Raw genomic sequence first — 26743 nt, 5'->3', positions numbered from 1 at the left:
TGGACAAAACAAACAATATATCTTTATTGCCATTGTGCATGAACTTTGACAACACAGATTACACAAGGAGTATCATGTAGTAAGTCTATGCACACTCTGACCTGCCAATGATGTGCTCTGGTCACTCTCAGTGCTGGTTTTGTATTGGGTGATGGTTTAGCAAAGAACTACTTGCTGATCCAGCCCCCGTGCTCAAAACCAAAGGAATGCAAGATGAGACCCTCGAGACAAAGAATGGACAACATCCCGGAGTACATCACCATTTTTTAACTATTATTGCACACAACTAGTTTACCAATGTCGAGTATATGTGGGACATTGGGAAAGCTATAGCTCTTTGTAAGGTGCAGAAAAGTCTTTAGAAACCACAACACTGCATTGAGCCTCTTTAAAGCCACATATATGCAAAATATGAAGGGAACAATAATGCAGGGATTCCACAAGCACACCAGATATCCAAATAAATGTGGATTATGTTTCACTCTTGCAAATCAAAGTGGTGGATCATTTACACTTGGCGATGCTTATCTAAAAGCCTAAAAGATGGTGTTCAGCACAGAGTACATGGGATGTTCAGAAGGTTCAGCTGCCTGGATGGAGGCGTGAGGAGGCCTACAACACACGTAATAACAGAGACAGGCTTTTATCTATGCATCACACATGAAGGTGCTACTGACTCTGCAGCCAAACATTGCTTAGTACTGCAGCTAGTCTCTTACAGCAATCACAATAAAAGGTTGAGAGATGTTTTAGGAATGAATCATCATGAGTCTATTCATGTCTTGGATACTAAAATAGCATGGAATGCATTTAATAGAATAACAAGTATGTGGATGATTAGTACATTGTGAGTTTGGATATCAACTGAATGGAGATAAAGGTTGTACAAACATTCATCTGATGTGGCCGCAACCGGAATTTTTAAGATTGAACCAAACAGTGTTTCCACATCCAATGTTGCTCAGGGCTGGGTATCAAACCTGATTACTTTACTTACTGAATCATTATTAAAACATCTAAAGTGCCAAAGGGAGTAATTTAACGTGTCTAATTGTTGCTTATTGTCATCTTCAACCTGCATTTATGGGGGTTTTTGTCACTTGGGGGCAGCAAAAAATACAGCTGTGTCTCAGTTTAGGGGCCGCATACTCTTGAGGTTGCATTTGAAGATTGATTGTGTCACCGCAACTGGACTAGACATTTTAAGGCTCCTTCAAACGCAGCCCACAAACACTAGCTAATGGTAACTTTAGCTCTGTTACTAGGCAACAGCAAATAAGGATAGGAAAAGCTGGTGACGGCAATGACGGGAAACTTCTGTAGACCAGACGGTCTCATTTTGGTTCTGCCTGGTCTACACTGCAAATAAAGAAGGCGGTCTCTGTGGGCTGGGCTGACCACATCCTGCGAAGGATGCAGCCCATGAATTGAAACACAGCTAATAAGTGGCATGTACCCATTGACACATCCAGCAAATACAAGTGAAGGAAATATTCAGTCTCTTAAAAGACCTGTATTGGTTTCCATTAACCCCCGTCATTTTAGCTGCGTGATAGTCTGTCATTGTCATTTTGTGCTGAGTTGTTTTCCTTAAAAAATATGTTGGCTGGTTAAGAGTGCAGGAACTGCAGATTGGTGACAGTTCGCTGTAACTGTGTCACACACAAATTATCCATTCTACAATTTACACAGATATTGGCCAATTGGAAAGAATATTCATAAGTGCAACCTTTAAGCAATTTGCCAGTCAGGATCTCTACTAAAGTTGCTTGTGTGCATTTAAAGCTTGGTTTTTCACAATTGGATTGTTTGACAATGGTATTGATACTGAAATTTGAATGTCTTGACGGTACCCTGCCTGAATGGTGCCTCGTGCAGTCACACATTTCTTTATTCATTATTCTAGAACTATTTCTTGATGAGGGAAACATTTTAGGATTCTTTAATTGAAATAACAATTCAGTCTCATGACATGTCCTATACATTCTTTGAAAAGAATGATCTATTGCTTTCCTTATCATCCTTATTATACTGGAAGAAATGCTGGCAAATGGGAAACATAGTGCTCTATATCTTGATTGCAATTCTTCCAACTTAGGAGGATCATCAATTTACCAAATATTGGTGATATATTATCTTTTTTTAATATATTGATATTTTAGGCGAGGTGTGGTCTTGATGAAGTCAGGCTCATTTGTACAATAAACCTCCTTAGCAAGGTCCAATATAACAAATAAGGTCATGTCTACCTCAGGGAAAGTTTGTATAACTCCATCTCCAATCTGTACATCATTTTTCCGTTTGAGTATATTTTCATGTGATGGTACTGCAGACATCTCATCAACAGGCTCAAGAGAGCCAGTCCTACATTGTCATCAGACTTAAATAACAGACTTTCACTCCATGTCTTTCCAAGTCTCTGTCCAGCATGCTTCCATCAGTGCACACACGGCCACACGTCATCAGTCACAGTGTGTGCGGTCCAAACAGTGTCCCACCACCCATCCAAAAACTTAAGCCTAAACCCTGTGCAGCTCCTGTCACAGGTCTAGTATCAGACTCTGGAACAGAAAAGAGCGATTCGTCTGAGAATGAGAGGAGCCAGGGATAAATGACAGTGAATCTGCTCTGCTTTGTCAAGCTGCAGATATTTGTATGGACACATATTCCATATTACCTGAGTTTATACTCTGATTGTGAAATACCTGAAGCAAGGCCAGATGCAGACACTGTGCAACCAATTTGTGGTCTTTTTTTTTCTTTAGTCTTTCCCCAAATTATTTGCTGTTTGCATTTTTAAACAGGGTTCAAACATGTGACCTGGATAGTGTAAACATAATCCAATCCATTATACAGCCGTTTCTCCTGCTCAGTACATAACAAAGCTATACACAGTTTTGGATTTTTCTTTTAAACAAGCATATGTATTTTGTTATAATACATAAAAAAAACAAATATATATATATACATATATATATATTCAAACACACACATAAAACATATGCATATATACATTTATGTATGTATATATACATACATTGATCAGTCTCAACAGTAAATGTGGTAAGTGGTATTAATATTGCAGCGGATCTGTGTAGATGTATGTGTATATACATATCCAGGGTTTTCCCTTCAGTTATGGGACTTTTTGTGAAGCATCTAAACCAGGGGTGTCCAAACTACGGCCCGCGGGCCATCTGCGGCCCGCCATCCATTTTAAATTGGCCCGCCTCAAAAAAAATTAAATTTAAAAAAATTTAAAAAAAATGTTAACTTTTTTTAAACTAACAATTTAGTAGCACTGAAATGGCAGTTACTTATAGCACTATGTAGTTTTGCTCTATTTTTGAAGAAATTGTACTTTCTTGATTCTTGTTGTTCTGGGTTTGTACCCTCGAGTAGGGGAGAGGGGGTAATGTGAGACATTTTTTACATTTGCTCCCTTCTAGGCGAGCTAAAATCATATATCAGTAACATTTACACATTTCCCATTAATTCAGGATGTTTCCTAGCAATGGAAATGATCAGAATGTCTTCAGGACAAAGGGCAGTGAAATATGATTGTTTGTAAAACAGTGGTCTTGTGTCTCACTTTACCCCAGCTTAGGGGTAAAGGGAGACAGACCAGAGAAATCAAGGGGGTAAAGTGATCCACTTATCTTTTCCACTTTAAAACTACCATAACAAGACATGTTGTAATCGGTCAATTAAGCACATTTATGATTATTATGATTCATGTGATCTCTTGCACACCCTAGCTTACCGGCACATTGTTTCTCTGTCCAATTGGCAGGGACAGGGATATTGTTTTTCTCTGAGTATTCAAATGCCAGTTCACGACACTTAACTGGAGCAAGGCCATGGAACTGGTCAGCTAGTTGTTTCAAGTGTTTGTCAAGCTCCTCCATCTCATCTGTGAATATTCTCTTTGCCTCAGCTACTGCACCCCAGGCTACTGATTTTAGTTCCCCTCTCTCTTTTTTCTTTATGAATCTTTTGAGGGTTGTCTTATCAATATTTCTATCCCTTCCAGCTTTTCTTAAGGACTTCTTTCCTTGCATGACCTCAGCAGCTGCACTCTCCGTCTCTGTGAGGGGTGTTTGGCCTCAGGTTGTCTTCCTGTTGTAGTTTCTTTGCATGATGGCTTTTCTACAATGTTTAAGGCATTAAAAATAAAACATATATAATGTAATATTACACTAAAATATGGTTAAGACTTAACTTAACTTGTGCTACATGTCTCACTTTACCCCACAGCCAACATTTTAGAAAAAACAACATCTCTTGGCAATTCAGGCTAATCTTCAGCTAGCATCAATCACATGGTTTTATATATTGGAAGTTCACCAACATGTATGATATAAGTTTTTCTACCCGAATCAATTTGTTTTGACAAAACAGTTGATGCAAGAACATTTTTGTGAAAAAGCATTCTAACCGCAGCATCAGCACCAACTTCTCCTTCATGGCAAGGGTGGAATGGGAGGGGCTTGAAAACATAATGATCACATGACCACAAATGTGTTCCGTTGCCTAAATACAGGGGGTGTTTCACATTACCCCCGCTCTCCCCTTCCCTTGAATGCACTGATTGCAAATCGCTTTGGATAAAAGCGTCAGCTAAATCAATTGTAATGTAATGGACTATGGCCCACAGTATTGTACTTCTCAGTTTTGACTCTAGGTGGCGCCACGCCCCCCGCCCTAAGCTACGCGATTGAGGCGCACTGTCAACAGTCCGCTCCAGGGCAGGGGGGCGTGGCGGCTTGAGTGACCCAGACCTTCAAATTATTTTCTGTATGTGGCCCTCAGGATAAAAAGTTTGGACACCCCTGATCTAAACCTTAGGAAAATTGTTTCCTGAGAGTTCTTTACTACTCTAGAGAGAAAAGATGGTGTTCAGTTCCAATGTAAGAATGTCAGTCTCTGAACGTCTTTACTGCAGACATGAAGAAAGATGAGCTCAAAGATAAATTATTTGAGAGGAATGACTCTTGCTACAGTAACTTGGTCACCTGGCTTACGGCCGATGGGACAGTTTGAAAACCTCCAACCCAACAAAACCTTTGGTAAGCAGTCAAACACGATTGCACTGTCAGATGGTGGTAGGAGGAGGAGTAAACCGATTCTCGTATCTACCCATTACAGGTCTGGTGCTGAGTGTGCTCACTTCACCATTAAACATAAGTTTTCTTTTCTTCTTGTTAATCTCTGAGTGTCCTGTGAAAAACAACAACCTGTGTTGTGTTTTAATAAATATCAATAATATATATAATATAAAAAAAACAGCACCTAAGATGCCTAGGGAAAACCCTGATATATATATCTGTGTGTATATATATATATATTAGAGCTTATTTATACTGTGATTGTTGAAACAAAGAACAACACATAATTAACCAGACTACCATTTTATAATGCATGTCCCCACCCCCCCATCCAGAGTGCTCCATTCCTCCATCTGTGATGCCTGCATATAAAAAACTTGAACCATCAAGTCCTTCTCTACCAACAACAGCTCAGACATTGTGCTGGACAGAACATTGAGGTGGCAAGTCTTGTGGTGGTGGTGGTGGTTAATTGGGACATTGGTGCTACGTCATGCAGAGACAGAAGAGTATGGAGGGGGTCAGCACAGAGAGTCGTAGACTCCCCTAGCAGACCAAAGGGAGGTGTTGGTGGGACAGTTAGTGGTGTTGGTTGGTGGTTGCTAGCGTGGATCCTATAGCCAGAGGCCAGCTCTGCTCAGGTCTAGCTTATGGCTGGGCTGTCTGTTAGGGGGTCTGCAGTCTCTGAAAGTAAACCGGGCTCCACTGCAGGGTCTTCTGTGCTGGTGCTCGTGGAGACCTGAGAAGGGCCACCGTAGAATGATGTGGCCCCCTGGGGCACTGAGCCGGGGCCCGCCAACACATCGTCTTCATCCTCTTCCGGCTCTGAGGCCGGGGTGAGGTGCAGGGAGCCGGGGAGTTTGACAGGGCAGAATGCCGAACCTGTCGAGATGAAGTTGACCTTGTTTTTGTCGGGACAGGAGAAGAGGGGGACTGACGCCGATGCTGACTGCCTCGAGCTGAAGAGAAGCATAAGTAGCATCAGTGAGGTTCAAACATTGCTGAGGCCTTAGAGTGGTGCTTCAATTCAACACAGTCTATACCTCATCTCCTCAAAAGCTTTGATCTTCTCACAGCCCTCCGGCGGCTCTCGCTTGAACATGTAACTGTTGTTGGGTTTGGGTGAGGAGGCAAATTTGGGCAGTGGTGAGCTGCTTCCACTGTCTGTGAACAGAAACACATGGTTGATACGGCAGAACCAATTCACAAGGGAAACATTTTATTTTTAAAGTTACAGGTGCATTTTTCATGTTGCCCGTCTCATGCAGATGTGCTTATAAAATGTAACTTGCCATCCCTGTGTCTTCTTTGATGTGAATCCAAGGTCCAACTTATTTGGTACTATAAGTGAGAGTATGGAGCATATTACATGTTTTGCTGTCCCTCAATGCCTGTCTACTGGTCACCTACAGCGCGCAACGCTACCTAACAGTACCTTAGAAATGTCCACCAATATCAAGAATAGGGTGGTGCATTAACATCCAGTACCATTTAGCCATAAGTTCCGACGGAGCAGGCACCAACCAGAACACTAACAACTCCGATTTCAGTCCCTGCTTGCATGACCTTACCTACTCAGTCGCCACCCTAGCCCTGGTGGGGAGACAATTGATGACTCGTGTGGGGCTGGAGTATTTTACTGTTTCATTGTGAGATTTTGTAGGTAAGAAAAAGGTATTGGTTCTGGCACCATTTAGGTAGCGTACAGGAAGCGTTGTAAAAGTCTCAATTTAGCACCAGTATCAGAAAAAAAAACACAAACGATACCCAACTCAAGTCAACGATCAACCGGTTCTCAGAAGACTAACAACAACTCCACAAAAGACGCAAACACAAAAACAATAGCATAGCCAGGCCACACCAGGTGCACGGGCAACAGGATTCCGACTGCAAGTGCCTAAACAAAGCGTTTTTAAAAGTTATACGGAGAACATGCATTAAAAGTGTGTGGTTAGTCCAGTCTTTTGAAAACTGCTTTAACAAGCTCTGCTTCTAGATTGGAAACAAATGTTTGACAGGTGAAATCAAGCTCTTAGCGTCACCTGACAGCACAACTCCAGAGAGAAAATCGGTCAAACAGCCAAAATATTATTTATATTATCAGCAAATCCAATGAAAAGACCAAATTCAACAAGTACTTCCCTGGCCTGTCTGTGACACTGCCTCCTACTTAAGATGTAATGAAGGCTGTAGCAAGAGGATCCAAACTAACAACCTATGACTTGGCTTACTGTACCGTATATCAATAGCATGCTTTGCAAAAGTGAATTAAAGTGTGGAGTCTGTGGACACTTCATTGATTTAACAGAGGATTTTCACAGCTCACTGTCCCGAGAAATTTAATAAGAGAGCTATTAGCTTCAAAAGAAAATAAGGGATGGAAAGCTCACTGGAACTACAGAGCTGGTGTTTTCTGACCCATTGTTAATAGATATGATTGATTAATGAAACTCTAAATCATTATTTGCTATTTAAGGTTATGGTATGACAGCTTTCTACTATCACAAAGTAAAAGTAATGAGTAAACAGGTGAACAGATGAAGATGACATAAAAAATCTGAGGAGTGAAGTGAGGAAGCACTTTGGGATCAACACCATAGATGGAAAAAATATCAAGAGGGTTGAGGCTGTTTGTGGAAATCTAGTTTGAGTGAAGTTAGACTGCAGGGGGACAACACATGAACACAATGTCATGTCACCCTGAGTGGGTTGTGTTACCTTCTTTAAGAATGAAGGCTATAGACGTAAAAAAAAATACCCAGGGCAATTCCATCTGCCCTAAATTTAATTGAATGCATTCCTTTCTAAAATTGCAGAGCTTTCAAGGATCCACAAGAGACTTGTGGTTACAACTGGGGAAACAACATGAACTCAGTGACTCAGAGCCTGAACAACAGCTCAACGTTCTTTACCTTTGTCCCGATCGTCCAGTAGATCCTCTGTGGAGTAGGGGCTGCCGTCATGTGATCCTGGTGGGCAAGCTGGCGAGGGGCAGGGCGATAGGCTTGAGCAGCTGCTGGACCGGCCGGGGGCTGAGGGAGTCTGGGTGTCCATGCTTCGGGTGCTGCTGCTGCGCTGCTGAGGAGGGAAGGGTGCTCGCCGCCCGTCAGGAACCTCCAGGGACTGTAGAGTCGGAGTGGAAACGGACATTGGGGTTTGGGAGTAGGGGAGGCAGAACAGCAATCAGAGCTGAGACAAGGCAAATCTGTACAAGAGTTCAAGAGAGGATTACTGAAACACTGGGTTGATCACATCCTGTCTCAGAATGAAATGAAACAGAACCCACCTTGAGCTCCTCCTTCTCTCCGTTGTCTTTGATGAAGACCTTCTCCAGCTCATGGTTGATGCCCTCCATGCTGCTGGGCACCCTCGTGATGGAAGGCTTTGGCACTGTGATGTTGGACAGCGGCATCTGGGCCGACTTCGACATGGAAAAGTGCTGCACTCCACACACACACAGACACAATCTCATTACTTGTTTCATCCCTTTGAGGACAACTCATTTACATAGTGCATTCCCTTGCCCTCACACTTACCTAAACCTTCAGACCTAAAAGCTTACTCTTAAACTTTACCTGACCCTAACATAACAGTCACCTGGACCATTGAAATCAATGATTACTATAAAGACAGTGGGAAATTTGATTTTCAACCCACGAGTGACACAAAGCCCCATGGGAAAGTGGGTATTCAGTTATAAAGTTCTAAAAGTACACACTCATGTATGTAACCACCCACGCACACAAAGCTGTGAGCTGGCAGTAAAAATCAATGAGTCTGAATTCTTTCTGAGGTAACCGTATTATTCCTCTTAACAGCAGTGCTACATATCAGATTCCAATGTTAAACCAAGAAGATGGTTTTCTTCCAACTATGTTGCTATATTACTTTTGTTATTTTCTGTCCACTTTGGTTCTCAACTCAGTTATACTACCTCATACTCAGTGAAATCAGGGACTTCATGCGATTGTAACAAGTCACCTTCTCATCGCTGAGTTTTACATGTTCTCATCAAACTATTTTTCTATTAAATACACAGGTATTCCATAGTCAGATTCTTCCTGAGTGAGGGAGTGTAGATTTTGCATGCAGTGTAAATTACGCAGGATTTTTGCAGCTAGAAGTGGAGCGATACATTTTATTCAAATAAAATAAACACAACCTTACTTGAAATGAGGAAAAGATGCGCACACACACACACACACACACACACACATACGCACACGCGCACACACACTGATTAGTAGCCAACATTTCAATAATGGTTGTATCCAACTTTTTTTTTTAGGTAGCTAACAGATGAGATTCAGGGTGCATTCAAAGGCCTACAACTTTTTCAAACAGTTACAGTCATACAGTATTATGTCACTTTCTGAGTTTTTAGATATTTACGATTATTATAAATTTTATCCTGTCAATCTGCATGTAACCTTTCATAGCATGTGATTGTGATGTCATAGCAGCAATGCCACTATTAAAAAGCCTTTGTTTAAATTTCATCCAGCGTGAGGCTCAGTTTCAACACTTGTTTTACTCCCCCGGAAATCCTACATAACACAGAGACCAGCAGCATTACCATCCCACAAGCAAAATGACACAGGCAAACAAGACGGATAAGATCAGAGTGATATTATGCCTCAAATTGGGACTATAATCATAGAGACCTGGCTGAACAACAACATCCCGGCAGTCGAAGCAGCCGGCTGCTCTGTTTACAGAGAGGACCGAACTACAAACACTGCAGCCCTGGTGGTAAGGTGCAGAACAATTCTTTGTTCCAAGGTGAGAATTATTAATCATGGCAGTATTAATCCCCCCACAAACTAAGGCTCAGGTAGCGCTTGAAAAGCTGCATGAAGTCATCAACAAACAGCCGACGGCTCACCCAGACAGTGTGATCATCATAGCAGGGGACGTTAATCAAGCAGATTTCAAACTGGTCAGGCCCAAACGTCATGAACATGTGAATTTCCAATCCAGAGAAAATTTAAATACTAATCATACAGCAACAAAAAAATACATTCCCTAATAGATATATATCCTGCAAACAGTGACTTTTTTTCACTCTTGCCAAAACAAATGCACACGCTGACTATTCAATGACAAGAGAAAGTGGAAACACTTCTGCTTTTGTCCACAGAGGTGCCAAATCAACAGAAATAAAAAGTTCCCTGTATGGCCTTAAACCACACTCATCTAAGTTTATGCTTCTTTCTACAGATGGATCAGATCCTGCTGCTTTCACGAATGTAAACTAGAATGTCTTTCCAAATTTGAAAAACACTGATATCAGCTTAAGCTCCTTCCAGTGTGGCGACAGAACGATTTTCAGGCAGTACACTACCTGATAGGGCTGGCTCTGGAGTTGTGGTTGGTAGAGCTGGTGAGGGTGGTGTAGGTGATGGTGTTGTACTGGAGAGGGGACAGCCGGTCTTTGTCTTTAGTGTGGCGTCCTACTTGTTTACCGTGCTGGAGATGCTGCCGAAGCTTTGCAATCTGGGAGCAACAGAGAGAACGAATAGGTTAAGAATACTCTATAGTGCAGAGGGTTAATGTTATTAAAGTTATTGAAATTCTATCCTGTTTAAATACACCTGTCAGACCTCAGTTCCCAGATCTCATTAAATAATATATATCAAATAATGTATGATACAATGATTGGACCGACCATCCAAAAAAGACACCTGGCTGGACTGCAATGGAATTCATTCAACATTAATGTTATTAGTTAGATCTATGTCAAAGACTCAAAATGTAATTGTGTCCAAATCCCTCGTTCATTAATTCACAATTCCCTATATGATGAATAGTTCTCTTTATAGTGAGCAGTACAGTGCGATCATGGACATTAATTATCATCATTATTTTTTTCTGCTCCACTGTGACCATTATTGAGGTCACTATGAAGTGCATTAATTCCATACGTAAAATGGTGCATCAATATAATGCACTATTGAAACTTCATGGAAGGGTGTGAATGGGCCAAGGAAGGCACATTAACTTTTGAAGCAGAATTAATTAAGGGAGCGGATCCAAGATTTCCCCCCCACTTTCTTCAACATTGTGAGGATGTTATTAGATAGTTTTCTGCAACTTGTTAATTTCTCAAGAAATAATACAAATAATACAGTCTGTATTCCAAAAACAGGCATATCAGGAGTGCCAATATCTATAAACAGGTGAGATTTTGCACAGATCTGGATAATGACAGGGTGTATCTGATCTCACCACATGCCAATCAATCAATATAAAATTATTTATATGGCCCATTATAACACAAGTTGTCTGATAGGGCATAACAAGGTGCAACATCCGCTGTCCCTAACCCCTCAACAAGAATAAAGGAAAACTACCACAAAAAAATTATGTAGCTGAGCACGTCAATTAAATAACATTTACAAGATTAATGAAAAAATAGACAATATCTAACATAAATGGAGGCAGGCTGTGAAAGGGTATGCTGGCTTTGATAGCTTAATGATGCACCAGTATATAATGGCGTATGACTGTACTAAATGTGAAAACAGACCTACGCCCCACCAGCCCCGTTTGTCAGTGGTTGTCAACTCAAACTAGATTCTTCTTTGACTAAGAAAATAAATTACAACAATCCAACTCTTTCATACAGGACTAGCATTCAGATTAGTTGTATGCACACAGCTAACTTTTCTAGTCTATTGCTCAAAGCAGCTGCAATGCTCTGGACTGTGCCCGCTTCTCTTCCTCCTTGAACCTTTGTCTATTGACATTTGTAGAATCAGTGTAAGGGCTACATCTTCTCTGCAACTCAGTAATGTGCCTGTGCATACATTAGTGAAGCTGAGCTGTCATCTGCCCCACGTGTGTTGTTCTCTTTGCTGCAGGAGGCAGAGAAGCGCCTGCTGCGGCTTGACTGACCATAAATTGCGGCCGGTTATAGCCTTTGCAAAGCGAGGAAGTAGTTAAGAGTGAGATAGCGTTATCTGGCATGTCCATGCTGCTGCTAAGTAGCAGCAGGGTGCAGCTTCAGAGGATGTGAGTGTGTCACTGCCATACACCATCAGCACCATAATGCCAAATATAACACACCTTTATTTTAAGAGCCAGAAGAAAATGTCAGTAACAGCAACTGCACTGAACTAACTATTGTTTCATCACAACAGACATTTTCCGAAGGATGAGAAACAATTCTTTTTTGCCTCCACCTTAAAATATGACAACTTTCTTTATTTCAGGCACTGTCCTATGCATCGTACTCACTCTCATTCACAGCATTAACAGCAGTAGCAACATGTAACCACTCAGGGCTTTTTCTATTATTAGTGACATCACTAATTTGGCTTCCAAACAATGTGTCTTTCTTCACCTCCATCTCATTAACAAACACTTCATCGTCTCATCGCCTGCAGATCCACGTACGCATGTTTCCAGGTAAAGGGAACATTGCCCTCAGGTGTTTGTGCGCACAGTTTTATAAATCGGAATCGTTTTTTGTGTACGCCATTTTCAGCTTTTGTGTGCACATGCACTTTTAGTATGAATCCTGCACCATGTTTTATAAATGAGGCCCCTGGTGAGGTGAAATGTGCAAGCAAAATTTTATGTAGCAAAAACAAAAAGGAAACAAATTCTCTGAATTTCTCCAGTACAACCTGCAGAACTGATAACGTCAGGAATGATACTGCGGTTAATAATAATTTACCCTCTGTAGTCATTTAATACACTGTGTCAGTACCCAAAGTCACTTTAACTGACTCTGTGACTGTGTGTCTGTCGAAAGTTCAGAGCAGCAGTGGGGGTGGAATATTTATCTGGAACATTAGGACATCCAGCTCTGTGGTGTGGAACAGCACAAAGCAGGGAAGGCACACAGCTGCAGTCTTACCAGCACTTCCCACCAGCTCAATGCTGTGACACAAGAAACCACAGAATGCTGTAAAATGAAATATATTATTACAGTTAGTGTTATTATTATATTGATTATATTCAGGCTATTATTCTTATTATCATTTAATTAGTACAGTGCCCATACTAAACATACCTGTTTGGAATGGGCTGTGGTAAAGCTGCAGTTTTTTCTAAAATTATAAAAGTAACCTGCAGCAGTTGAGCCGTAGTAAGTAAAGAATGGCAGCAGGACTTCGACCATAAAGTCACAGGTGATGCATAAAGTTTGGTGAAGCTCAACGCAGTAAGCAGAATCCATCTGCCGTGGACATGCTGTTGTAACGATCAACGTTCCTTACAGGGCGCTGGTTGCCTGTTTTGGTGTATAGCCAGTTCAGATTGCACCTAATTTGACACTGCGCTTCGTTGGGCCCTTAACAATACACAGAGAGATATGTGAGCCACAACCAGCCAGACGGACAGAGATTTTTGGAAATAGTAGATGTAAAAATGTACCAATGTTTTCTTCTTAATCTTCATGTAAAACACATTGTGTTTCCACCTGGATATAATATTTGATATATGAATAAAACTTGCACATATTTATTAATATCAACATTAATCTCTTACAACACTCACACACTTACAATTGAGAGTAAAAAAGTTGTAATACAACCGGATAAAAGTGTTTTCCCCCCCTTTTCAAAACCTGGTATCTACATGTACATTACCCAAAACACATTAACCACCAACAGTTCAGTCCAAGTTTCAGCTGAGATATGCTCTGTAACAGCTAATGTAGAGAAATGATCTACACACATGCGACAAACTCACTTCTTTCAATCTCCACACAACCAGATTTTCTTTTTCACTTAAAAACCTGCAGCTTCGGCTCTGGCCAACACTGACTCAAATGACTTCACTTGTTGGCATTTTTGCTTTTGGCTTTTGTTTGAATATTTCATGAGCTCCTCAACATGCAAATTAAAAGATAAGTGTAAAGTGCAATCTGGAGCTGCCAGGCCTAAACATACACTTGGAGAAAAGGTTACTCTTAAGTAACTGCCAACTGTGGCCTATTTTTCTAGTCTTAATGGCAGTCATGTAAATATGTTCTCCGTATGTGATTTATGTATGTATGTCAGTGATGTGTTAAGTGTACAAGCTACTGGATGATCTAAATTTCCCACGGGATTAATAAAGTATCCATCTATCATCTATCTATGTTCACCCATTCACACACACACATTCATACAGCACTTCTATATATAGGATAGAACCACCAACCCTCAGTGGCCCAGTGGAGGACCTGCACCCAATGTGATCATTAGTTGGTTGCTTGTTTCTGTCCAAGGTGTACCCCGCCTCTCAACCAATGTCAGCAATGTCAGCAGGTGGCTCCAGACAATTAACCCCAAATTTGCTCATGATCTCTGTTCTATCAGTGTGTGAAAAAGAAGTGAATGATGCACTGCCTATATTGATACAAGTAAAGTATGAAAGTGTGTTTTTTTTAATCAGGAGCAGTTGTTAAAACCTTGCTGGTCTTCTAGCCTAACAAAGGCAAGGTCCATCTTTATGGGCCCATATCTGTGTCAACACCACTGAGGATTTTTTAAATGAACCAAGAAACCTGATAGGAAAATTGGCCAGAGACTGTGACAGTTTTTAATCCTGCAATTTAAAATCGACTGTATCTGTGCAACAAACGTGTTCAGCGTTGTTTAACATTATTTCTTTGAGTGTTGCATTAAGGGATCTCAACCATTCCTATAATGGTTTCAAAGTAAACAGACCGTTTTCTGTTTCTGTTGACTGAATCGGTTCATTTGTTTTAACAAGGTATTTATTGTGAAATATTTGCACGACCGAAAGATGCGAGGCTTAATATTGTTAAGTCCTGACATTTAGTGGAGTTTATAGCTCTACTTTGTTTCGAGGAATATAGCAGTCATACCAGAAAATCAGGCAACAGTGCAGCAGACACACTCCTTGTGGGAGCAGATGCCCGCTAGACACAATAGATCAACGACTCAGCCATCATACACTGCACATGCACACGATACGGCTCAGGACTAAGGTGTACAAATTATTATAGGAGGGTGAAAGTGAGAGTGAAAGAGGAACTTTGTAAGTTAAGAAATTATTTACAAAACACAAACCCCAAACACCCTGCACAAACTAATTATAAAATGCTAATTGTTTTGAGGAGTAGAGTGAAAACATTTCAGTTGCATATATTTAAGTGAACATTTTGGATGGACTAATTTCACTGACAGTGAATTCTGAAACCCTGTACAGCATAGCCAGTTAAAGACAGTACTGTCCTCCATGGTAAACATGTCTTATAACAGGAATGATGCTTGGTTTAAGTACAATGACCACATCAGGGTCCTGGTGGGCGGCGGTGGACGGTGACTGAGGACTGGAGTGGCGTCTGGTCTGGATGGTGGATCGTGGTCTGGATGGTTGCTGACCATGGACTGTGATCGCAGCGGGACTGCTTGGCATGTCATGTTGGGGTTGTCCTTCAGGATGTCTACCCTCATCAAATGCTGCTAGAGACTTTGATTATTGATGATGTTCTCCTACGCGTGGCATCTATTGCACTTCTGTCCGTCCTGGGAGAGGGATGCCTCACATGTGGCTCTCTCTGAGGTTTCTACGTATTTTTACCCTGTTAAAAGGGTTTTTAGTAGTTTTTCCTTACTCTTGCTGAGGGTTAAGGACAGAGGATGCCTCACCCTGTTAAAGCCCTATGAGATGAATTGTAATTTGTGAATATGGGCTATACAAATAAAATTTGATTGATTGATTGATTGATCTACCAAGCCTATGCGTGTTCATACACTTTATCTGGCCAATGTTTCTGTCGTAATCTGGATGCTTAGTAGGGATGAGCGAGTACAGCATTATCTGTATCTGTATCTGTATCTGTTAACCATATGAATTATCTGTATCCGTATCCGTACTCTGAGTGGGCGGGGCCTAACCCGGAAGTGGTAGTGATTTAACCCGGAAGTGGGCTGGATTTAACCCGGAAGTAGGCCGGGTTGTCTTGAAACGGGCGGGGCTTTAACCAGTATGTTATTTTAAGCATGCAATTGATATGGGTTGATCAGAAATTGTTAGATTTATTGCTGATTAGAAAACTATTACAGGACAGCATCAGCATTGAGCTTCAGCAACAGAACAAGTTTTGCAACAATGAATACAACACATGCTGTTGCAATTATGAAGTGAAATGTAATAACAAGTGTTTTCATACTCAACATAACTTTCTTTTTTAACTTATTTCCACACCAGGTGTGTGATTGTGTGTGTAGCTTAATTTGTAATGTTTTTTATACCACTACTACCTAGAAAGTGTCAGACACTCAGTGCGTGAAGTAAAATAAAACTGGCTAGAACCAACTGACGGTTTAAAAAAAAAAAAAAAACTCCAACGACCGGCAGAGAGAGGGAGAGAGAGAGAGAGTAGCCAGATGCTAGAGAGTAGTCAGACACTCAATGCGTGAAGTAAAAAAAAAAAAAATGTTTACAATTTTTTTTAAAAAACTCTCCAACAGGCAGAGACGCAACGCGAGTCGCTTTCTACCAGCACCACGTCTGAACGAACCCACGTTTAACAGAACTCTACTGGTTAATAAGTAAGTACAAACTGAAATAAAAACAAACTTCAAGCTGAAGAAACCCTAAACGTTAACGGAAAAGACCCGCGAACCTGAGTGACTGAGAGACAGAGAGCTGTTCTGTGAGTGAGTGAGCAGAGCGGTGTGTGAAGGGGAGGAGCGCTGTGACGCTGTGTGAGGATTTTCATTCAATCCGAGCACAGATATTGACTCGTATTACTCGTATAATACTCGTGCTCGGCAAAAGTGCTTTATCCGTACCGGATACTCGTTTCAGCCGAGTATCCGGCTCATCTCTAATGCTTAGCCTTTTGTCCAACAAGAGAATCCCATTACACAAGGTAGAGGGCAAGATCATGTGCTATAAATCCAAAGGATTACGGGGACACTGGAGAGACTAAAGGCCGAATTATAGTCGGGTTGCACGCACGCACGCATGCACGTAAGACACGCAACACGCCCCTTTCGTGCCCTCTGCGGGCTTGCGTGTGTCGGCCAATTTTTCTAACCACACGACAAAGCGACGCGAGCCTCACGCAGCCCGCAAGGCTTGTGATTGGTCTGCTTACTACATCCCGTCCGGACTCTAGTTTCCGGTTTCATGCCCCACAATACGCGGAAATCACGGAAGATTTAGAAGAACGAATATGGACCAAATAGAAGAGCACTTGGCAGAAGAGATCCGAAAGTATGACCACTTGTATAACCCGTCACTGACTGGCCGATTTGTCCACCAGAAATAGGCTATGAGGAGCCGGAGTGGCGATGTAAATAAACAGTCGACGAAGAAGAAGACGTCTCTTCTTTGTGTGTTTTGTCTTCGACAAACAACGTTACTCCGCCTAGTGTTCTGGCGGTGAATTGCGTTGCAACACGCGCAGCACGTTAGAGAAGTATAAACCAAAACGAGTCCGTCGATGCAGCTGCGTGGCCTTCCGCGGTTGCAGTCGCAGGACTATAATTCAGCCTTAAATTAGACTTGGCTGGCAAATTTCAACTGTTGTAGCTCAACAAGGTAGAAAGGGGTGAGGAAGGACCTCTAACCTTACGCAGTACATTTGTAAACCTATACTTCAGAGAACCAACTAAAACCCACTGGCACTGAGCATCCAGGCTCTCCACAGAAATGAAGAACTCCTTAGTAACTCAGCAAATGTAGTGTCATGATGAACAGACTGAGTATAACTATTGATAGGAACTTTTACTTTTTTAATACTCATTATCTCCACAACGAGGCAACAATGGTGGCTAAGCTTTCTTGAGGTACTACTTCCAACTTCATTTACATTTACTCATTTGGCAGCCCATGTTTTCACCCTAATGTGACTGTAGAAAAATATCATTAAGATCTTTGTTATACTATGTTATATGATGAAGTAGGTGTTTGGATAAGTATCTCCACCAATGAGGTTATGTTTCCTCCCTTGTTGTTTGTCCGTCAGCAGGATAACGCAAAAGACTAATGAATAGATCCAAATTTCCAAAGAGTTTTTGCTATCTGCTATCTATGAGTGTGTGCAATTTGGTGTGGCTTGACTCAATTGAAGGCAACTCGACTAGAAGCAGGTGTACGCACTCTACTGTGTGTCCCATTATTTGAAACAATTATGGTGCTTCAAAATGCAAAAAGTTGACAAGATTTAAAGGCTGGATGTAGGATTTGGATGGGCAAAAGGCTGTAATGTGTTTCTTTTTTGTTTAAAAACATGACTGTCAATGTACGCTTTATTTTACAGGTAAATATTCTCGACGATTTATTGCAACCCTTGATATCTATGCGCTTCTATGAAGTAAATACAAAACCGATTATATTTTTGATTTATTTTGATTATTATCATTGAAATAGGTGATACAATGACTGAAGCTTAATATTTGTCAACTTTTATCAAATGTAAAAAAAATATGTTTTGCTTGTATGTTTAGATGTGTTAGAATCTAATGGGTAGCATTAAGTTTTCTTAAAGTCAATAAAGCTGTATGTAACCTGTATGTAAATCTTGTCCTGACCAGGAGCCCATTCATTCCCTTTAACCTGTAACCAAGCTGTAAATCATCATCCAGACATTAGTTAAGTACTTGATATGGTATTTTAACAGCCCACTGACATCTTGATCTCTTTGTGAAATATATAGTCTCTTGCGGGATATCCTACTATGTATATCGTACACTAACTTTACTATCATTAAATATGACTGGAAGCTTCAGTTCTTAGTCTGAGGTAGTCATACATATAGTTAAATGAATATTCATCTTTACTGCGAAAAAGTAACATTTCAATAATATTTCATGGTTCTTTGATAAGTAACAAAAATGGAACAATTTATTTCAAGCATAATTCTATGACAATCTCTAACATGCTTATCTTAAAAGGATTGTTCACCCAGAAATAAAACGTCATTCATTATCTACTCAGCACTATGCCGATCGAGGGGTGTGAAGGGGTGAGTTTTTGAGTCAAAAAACTCTTTACAAGTTACAGCGGTAGACAGTGTTGCAGCCGAGTCAGGGTTCAGCATCTTGCCCAAGGACACTTCAAAGTGTAGATGGGGAAGACTAGGGATCGAACGCCGACCTTCAGGTTGGAGGACAACCGCTCTACCACTCAGCCACAGTCGCCCTTGTGTGGTGTAGCCCAAGTGTCTGCAAGCCCCAACATTCAAATTCGAATTAGAACAAGGTCATTTAGACGTTTCCAGCCTAAAAGTGAAACCAAAAGTGGCTAAGCTAGCAGACTTATCGTTTCAGATGGTCCCTAAATGCACCTCGTCGGAAGATATCAGCGGACATTTAGGCTTAAAAAATGTGTTTCTTGGACTCAAAGACTTGACCCAACCCCCCATCTGCATAGTGGTGAGTAGATAATGAGTGAATTTTCATTTGTGGGTGAACTATCCCTTTAAGATAGCATGTTCAATAAGAGAGCTCACCGTGACCTTGACCTTTGGGTACCAAAATGAAAAGCTAAATCAAGTGAATGTTTTACCCAATCCCAATTTGAAAGATATCCCTCAAGGGTTTTCCACAGATATATCATTCAGAAGTCAACTGCTGGCCAACAAATTATTTCCAGGTCATTCTTGAGTCTAAGTGAATGTTTGTGCCACTTTTAATGTTATTGATTTTACCTGATATATCCATTTCAAAACAATGCATTGTCATGTGAACATGACCTTTTGACCTTTGACTACCAAAAGCAGTTCATCATTGATTCCAAGTGAATGTTTATAAAAAAATTTAAGAAATTCTCTCAAGGTATTCTTGAGATATCTTGTTCACAGGAATGGAACCTATGGACAATCCAAAAACATAAAACCTCTGGCGTTGAGGCATAAAAACGACATGAAGCCATGTCTGACACTACATCATGTGAACCCCGGACTCGATGACAAATGCAATGGACCGGTCTATTATAGTTGCTTCACTCTAGAGCTGAGTACAATGCTATCTCTTACTATGTCTCACTTTACACATTTACTCGTCTATCACAGGCGGACTTACCATCAGCAGGATCGGGAGAAATCCCATCACTTCGCTGAGCTGTCAATAATATCCATAAAAATGTTATCATCCTCGCAGGTGGGAAGATTATGTCATCATGGATTCAGCTGAACCTGTGCATGTTCCCGCTTGCAGTTCTCGGCGCGCAGGCAGACAAAGGTTACATACCTTTCTTCTCTGATTAGCGGGTATTATATTAACCATTTAAGTTTAGTCTGTTTTTGGTCTGTATCAAAGTGGCAGAGAACCAAGCAGACAGAGTACATTACCATCCAGAAAGACGTTGGTTGCATGGTTTACAATCGAAAGGCAACTGAATAAGGCAAAACAAAAAAAAGGGAATGGCCTGTTAAAATACAACTCTACCAGCAACAGACATAGACAGTTCATGGCTGTGCCACTCTCTAAAGTGTGTTTATTAAGAGTCAAGATAGCATATAACAGCTTCAGCTCTAAATTTATTACTAAAATATCCCTAAAAAACCCTGAATAGAAACATCGTATTATCTCATATTGTAGATTTTTGCAGTATATGGTAAAAAAAATATATATATATATAGCCCTTTTTTAGGCCACTCAACTGAGACTGCCCTCCTTGCTGTCTCTGAGTAACTTCACACGGCTAGAGCAGCCTCTGTATCCTCTGTCCTCATTCTTCTAGAACTGATTTGACACAGTGAACCACCAGATCCTTATTTCCTCCCTTCAGGATCTGGGTGTCTCAGGCTCTGCTCTCTCCCTACACTCATCCTACCTTAACCACCGCACTTGCCGGGTTACTTGGAGAGGATCTGTGTCTGAACCTTGTCCTCTCTCTACTGGGGTCCCTCAAGGTTCCGTCCTGGGGCCCCTCCTCTTCTCTCTGTACGCCAACTCTCTCGGCTCTGTCATTCAATCACATGGCTTTTTCTACCATAGCTACCCTGATGACACCCAACTAATCCTGTCTTTTCCCCAATCTGAAACACAGGTAGCAGCACGAATCTCTGCCTGCCTGCCTGACATCTCTAAGTGGATGTCTGCACACCACCTGAAAATTAACCTCGACAAGATTACCTATGAAAAGTCTGTGTTAGCCCCCACCCAGTCTATTAGGAACCTGGGTGTGACACTCAGCAGTCAAGTCTACTTTACTGCCAACATTACTGTGACAAAACTTTCCTGTAGATCAGGCTGTACAATATCAGGAGAATACGCCACCTTCTCACTCAGAAGGCGACGCAGGTTCTGGTCCAGGCTAATCTCACGTTTAGGCTATTGTAACTCCCTCCTGGCAGGTCTACCTGCTAGTGCTATCTGACCTCTGCAGCTCATGCAGACTGCAGCAGCTCGACTGGTCTTTCACCTTCCTAAATGCCCTCATACTACTTCTATGCTCCTCCTCTCCCTTCACTGGTTACCAATGGCAGCCCGCATCCGTTTCATAATATTAGTACTTGCGTACCATGCTGTGAAAGGAACTGTTCCAGTCTACATCCAGGACATGGTCAAACGTTACACCCCAGCTCGTTCACTCCGCTCTGCCAATCAGCTTGTTGCTCCCTCCTGGCTCCTAAATGGTGGAATGAGGACAGCAGAAAATCTATACACCTCCCGCCGGAAACAAAAAACACCTACCGTCCTTGAATACCTTGAATGAAAAATATAAAGTAATAATAAAGTTAAACTAAACATTTTGTATCACTTAAATGGCACTTACTTAGAGCACTTTGAAGTTTGGCTTTCTTGAAGAAAATTTTACATTCTTCATTCTTGTTTTGGGTTTGTACCCTCATTCTTGATGCACTTATTGTAAGTTGCTTTGGATCAGCTAAATTAAATGTAATGTCACTGCAGGTGGGCCGTTAGAGGTCATCAGAAAATGCATAAATAAAACAAGTTTCAGATTTTTAAGTAAGCAATAAATTGCCAGGAATTATTTATGATTGATTTAAACAAAAGTAATCATCACAGGTAATGAAACAAAGCCATACGATTAAAATTCCACGTTAATCTTATATTATCTGACCTATATATCAGATGTCATTGTATTTGCTGATCATCACATTAACACCTGAACGCATCACACATCATTAGTGGGGAATCATAGATGAGGGAAAACTTTCAGATGTGCTGGATCGGGCAAGATGCTGTCAGGGCGAAGAGGCAAGCTGTTTATGATGAAGGGGAACCAGAAAATCTAACTGATTCATTCAAAACAAAAAAGAGGACTCGCTGGAATTTACGGGTGCTGGCTCAGAAGACAACCCGAACTCTGTGTGTGTGTGCTATGCTCTGAGATGCCTTCTAACGAGGCCCTGAAACCATGTAAAGTGTGCCACCATTTAAAAACTAAACATGGATCTTATTTATCGAAGCCTTGTGATTTTTTTAAAAATAAGCTGAGAGAGTATCTGAGCCAGCAACGCAGCAAGATCACCCCTCTCATTAGGTGAGTTACAGGTAACTGTACACGATGTGTGATTCAATATCCAGTATTTCGAGATAAACTGCTTGAGGTTTCAGACTGGAGTATATGTAACAGTAGTTATACCAGAAACCTCAGATAGGCTCTACATATATTCAAAGAACTTCGGGGGATGGGCAGTAGGCAGTTTAATATTTTGAGCTAAATAAGCAGTCAATGGCATGGCTGAGAATTTCCACCTAAACACTGCGGTAAACAAATGGATTCAAACACTCAGGGTTGGTGATGCCACAAACCTAAGAAACCAATCCTGTCAACTTGTGGGTTGAGCTCAGCAGTGGAAAAGCCCCTTAAGTATAGGGCGGCTGTGGCTGAGAGGTAGAGTGGTTGTCCTCCAACCTGAAGGTCGGCGGTTCGATCCCCAGTCTGACCCATCTGCATTCCGAAGTTTCCTTGGGCAAGATGCTGAACCCTGAATGGCCCCCCATAGAATAACAAAGTGCTGCGATTAGATGCACTGTATGAATGTGTGTGTGAATGGGTGAATGTAACACTGTACTGTAAAGCGCTTTGAGTGGTCATCAAGACTAGAGAAGTGCTATATAAATACAAAACCATATACCATTTAATGTGGGGAGATGGAGAGCAGGATACATGTTAGTATATTAACTCCTAGATTTAGATGCTAGTCATGAAGTGAGAAAGGAGTAACAATTAAGCCATTTTAAGGCCATGGAAGGGGGGGTGGGTTCATGAACCAATAAACATATTATATACAGGGGGGGGCGGGTTCATGAACCAATAAACATATTATATTTGTAATTTCAAAGAACAAACAAAAGAGTTTTAGGGGGTGTAATAAGCTATTGAAGTTGGTTAAAAATAATCAGGCCCAGGTATGGCAAAGGAACCAAACCAAGGGCTAACAACTTATATCTAGAGCTCTTCTTTTTGTATTTGCATTTATTTCTACGTTTTCAGTAAGTCACGAGAGGAACGAGTCTTCGCAAGAGTCAGTTTCAAATGCTCACAGCAGGGCTGCACGATTATGGCCCAAATCATAATCACGATTATTTTTGATCAATATTGAGATCACGATTATTTATCACGATTGCTAATTCATTTTAGGGACAACATCTTTTTATTTCACTTTCACGTTTAAATCAACAAGAAAACTGCTTCCACTTCCATTGTTGTGCTACATTCTAGCTTATGTACGTCTTTGCATCAAAATAAAATTTATACGGTTCTTATTCACCTGAAGCAAAATATAAATTAAATTTTAACCCCAAATAAAGGGATAAATACAAATAAATATGCCATCACAGAATGCAACCAAATGAAAACAATTCAGGCCTATGCAGAATAACTTAACTGCAAAAAAAAATGTCATGCATGTGCAAGGACAGTGTCTTCTTCTTTAAATTCAAATGCACGTTGTAATATTGGTTGCCAAATAGTGTTTTTATTTGTATGCATGTAGTTACAGAGGCTGGCCTGCCTGCCCAGAGGGCTCTGTTTATATCTCTCAGACTGCTAGGCCCCAGTGTTGCCATTGAAGCCACAGTCCCACCAGCTGACGACGTGTGTCTTTCCGTTTCCACCACGGTAAACAACCTCAATGTGACGAATTACTATCAAACTTTCACTGTGCGCAGAATTGTCCCAAAAATCCGTCCTATCATCCGGATCATGAAGCTCAGTGAGCGCAGTTAATCTTCGACAGAGCAGCTGCATCATCATTATCACTACACAGGCATCCGTGTCCTCGCGTATTTAAGTGAGCGAGGGTCACGACAACATAACCCGACTATGTTATGTGATAATATCAAATTATTCCGTTCAAAACGCTGAGGTAACAAGCAAATAATCCACTGACAGCATAAAATGTGGTGTTATGGAATATTACTGATACAATGATAGAAACCAGAACATTGGTTGAGGGACATAATGTGAAACATATAAACGATGACATGAACCCTCTCGGTGGTTAGAGCGTCAAACATCTGACCCCCCGCTGTATTATGACCCAATTAGACAGCTAGCCAACTAGCCCAACATATGCATATGCCCCGATATGGGCAGTTCAAGCTAGAGAGAATGTTTCGCTAAATCGAATTCGCTATGGAAAACGTGAGAATTTAAGGTGCTCCGGTTTGCTGCGATTGTTTTCAACGCTTTAAAAATCCTCACAGCCGATGTCTGACTGTTAACAGTCAGCTTTACAATTCGGCATACACATTTTTTCCCCAAGACTGGACATGTTTGTGTAAACATTGCGTAGTGTGAGCTGCTACGTCTGTTATTTCCACTAGCTGCTCGCACCAAAACACGACTTGACGCCTGATGGCTAATGGTGGGTGAAATGATTAAAGTTGACATTTCATTTAGATGGATGATGAGTGTGTTCTATACTCAAGCCGAATAGAAGAGTGGTGTGTTAGCTCTTGGAAATCCTCAGTTCCCAGCCTCCAAATGAAAGCATCGTGTTCATACATCACCGACCCCATTGATTTGACAGTTTTGTGAGCCTTGTTCCGCGTGACGGATGCCACATAAGAGACAGGAGCGGCGCTTAGCATGCCAAGCTATCTGCACGGTGATGGCTACATTAGGGATAAGCTTCGTCCACTTTAAAGGATGTCATTACCTTTAGAAAGCGGCGGATCGTGGGGCCGTTCAGGTGAACCACTGCTGTCCGGCGGTGACAGTCTCTGCCTGTGGACCAGCCTGCCGTCCGAGCCGCTTCCACTCGGGTTGGCGGGACTGGAGCAAGGGGACGTCGTCGGTCCTGTGTTGCTCCCGGCTACTGAGGAGGAGGAGGAGGAAGAGGAAGTAGAGCGGGTTGGGCTCAGCTGGTTTCCACGCAGAAGCTGGTACGGCACCGTGACGCGGATGGGCTGCGATCGGACCGCGGTGGTGGTGTTGTTGTTGTTGTTGGTGGTGAAGAAGGTGGGGGTGAGCGGCTGAGTGTGCCTGCTGCTGTGGATGCTGACATGACCCGTCACTTCCACTTGATGAGGTTGTTTACGTGAGAATATGACAAGTAAAATACTACGTCCACAACCTAACATCGCGCTTTCATATTTAGGAAGACGAAAAATGCGCTACTCATCTTGACAAACTTTAAAGGTCAGATTCCCAAAGTTTCTGAAAGTTTATTCCCGAAGTCCAAGCCGACCGTTCACTTTGCGTGTCTGCGATGGCAGCGACAAGAAGAGGAAGAGCACACCAGAGTCCTAAGTGAACTTTCTACCGGAACATCGATAGTGCCGTGCTGTTATCTTGCTTGCTCCTCCTGAGTCTGTACTTTTCTTCTTTTTCTTCTTCTTTGGTACCACACACACCACTGCCAGCGGTTGACAGAAGAGGCTGGACTTCGGGTCATGTTCTATCTGATTGGCCCTGCACGACTTCCTGGACCCGTCACTAATATGTTTAATGGTTTCGTGGAGGCTTTAGCCAGTATGCTGACAAATAATACATCAGTGAGTTTCAGTTTGATTCTTCTTTGCAGATTAATTAGCAGAACATGGATCTTGATTCAAGTCATGTCTTTAATTGAAATTTTCTCAATCTTGTTTTGTAATTGTTTCATTCATAAATGGAAATGGTCTCAATGAAACAAAATACTCATTAGTCCAAGCAGAACATTACACAAAACAAAACAAAACACCAAAAGCACTGACGAATTAGAAAGCATCAGGACTGTAGTAACTTCTTTTTAATTTCATGATCCTTTTCTTGTTTTATGTTTTGTATTTTCTTTTATGATCATCGAAGATCTAATCACATAAATTAATAAAGTAATTTAAGTCATTGCTAGTGGTTGGTGACCACTGTAGAGGAGCCATACGATGCATTTCTGGTATACAAGCTAAACTTTCTGTTCCACTTGTTTTTTTTACTGGGCACATTAATTATCACAAAGTGTTAGCTAATTTATATTATGCCTTTTCACATATCATCATTACAAATAACAGAACTCAAGCTATGTGGAATCAGGGCTAAGGAGTTATAGTCAAGAAAAATACAGCACTTCCTAAATCTTGTCCCAAGTCAAAACCAACAAGACCCTAGTGATGAATATGAAGTCCCAAGTCAGAACAAAAGGTGCCATGTTAAGACCATTATGTCCCATCAAATGAACACGTCTCAAATTGACACCACCAAGTCATAAATCCAGGTGAACAAGTCCAAGATCAAAACAAGTGAGTCTTATGTACAGTCCC

General features: G+C 41.3%; 1 protein-coding gene across 8 annotated transcripts; it reads right to left on the bottom strand.

The window, feature by feature from the left end:
* Nucleotides 1-25934, bottom strand: glcci1a (glucocorticoid induced 1a). 8 transcript variants are annotated; one of them, XM_053446463.1, is made up of 10 exons: nucleotides 25162-25930; nucleotides 22808-22983; nucleotides 21549-21656; nucleotides 20374-20417; nucleotides 20105-20143; nucleotides 10453-10604; nucleotides 8395-8547; nucleotides 8021-8231; nucleotides 6152-6272; nucleotides 5929-6067 (listed from the first exon to the last, which is right to left on the bottom strand). In XM_053446463.1, exons 4-9 carry the CDS (start codon nucleotides 20395-20397, stop codon nucleotides 6153-6155), a joined length of 699 nt encoding a protein of 232 aa, XP_053302438.1. In that variant the 5' UTR covers nucleotides 20398-20417; nucleotides 21549-21656; nucleotides 22808-22983; nucleotides 25162-25930; the 3' UTR covers nucleotides 5929-6067; nucleotide 6152. The 8 variants fall into 8 exon arrangements, with proteins under 8 accessions (XP_053302437.1, XP_053302435.1, XP_053302433.1 ...); XM_053446464.1 differs by lacking the exon at nucleotides 20374-20417 and having other exon boundaries at nucleotides 25162-25929; XM_053446462.1 differs by lacking the exons at nucleotides 20105-20143; nucleotides 20374-20417 and having other exon boundaries at nucleotides 1-6067; nucleotides 8395-8552; nucleotides 25162-25934.
* Between the last annotated feature and the right edge of the window lie 809 nt (nucleotides 25935-26743).

This window comes from Pleuronectes platessa, chromosome 18, assembly GCF_947347685.1.
Source record: "Pleuronectes platessa chromosome 18, fPlePla1.1, whole genome shotgun sequence".
NCBI classification, from domain to species: Eukaryota; Metazoa; Chordata; class Actinopteri; order Pleuronectiformes; family Pleuronectidae; genus Pleuronectes; species Pleuronectes platessa.
This window is presented reverse-complemented; position numbering and strand designations above follow the sequence as displayed.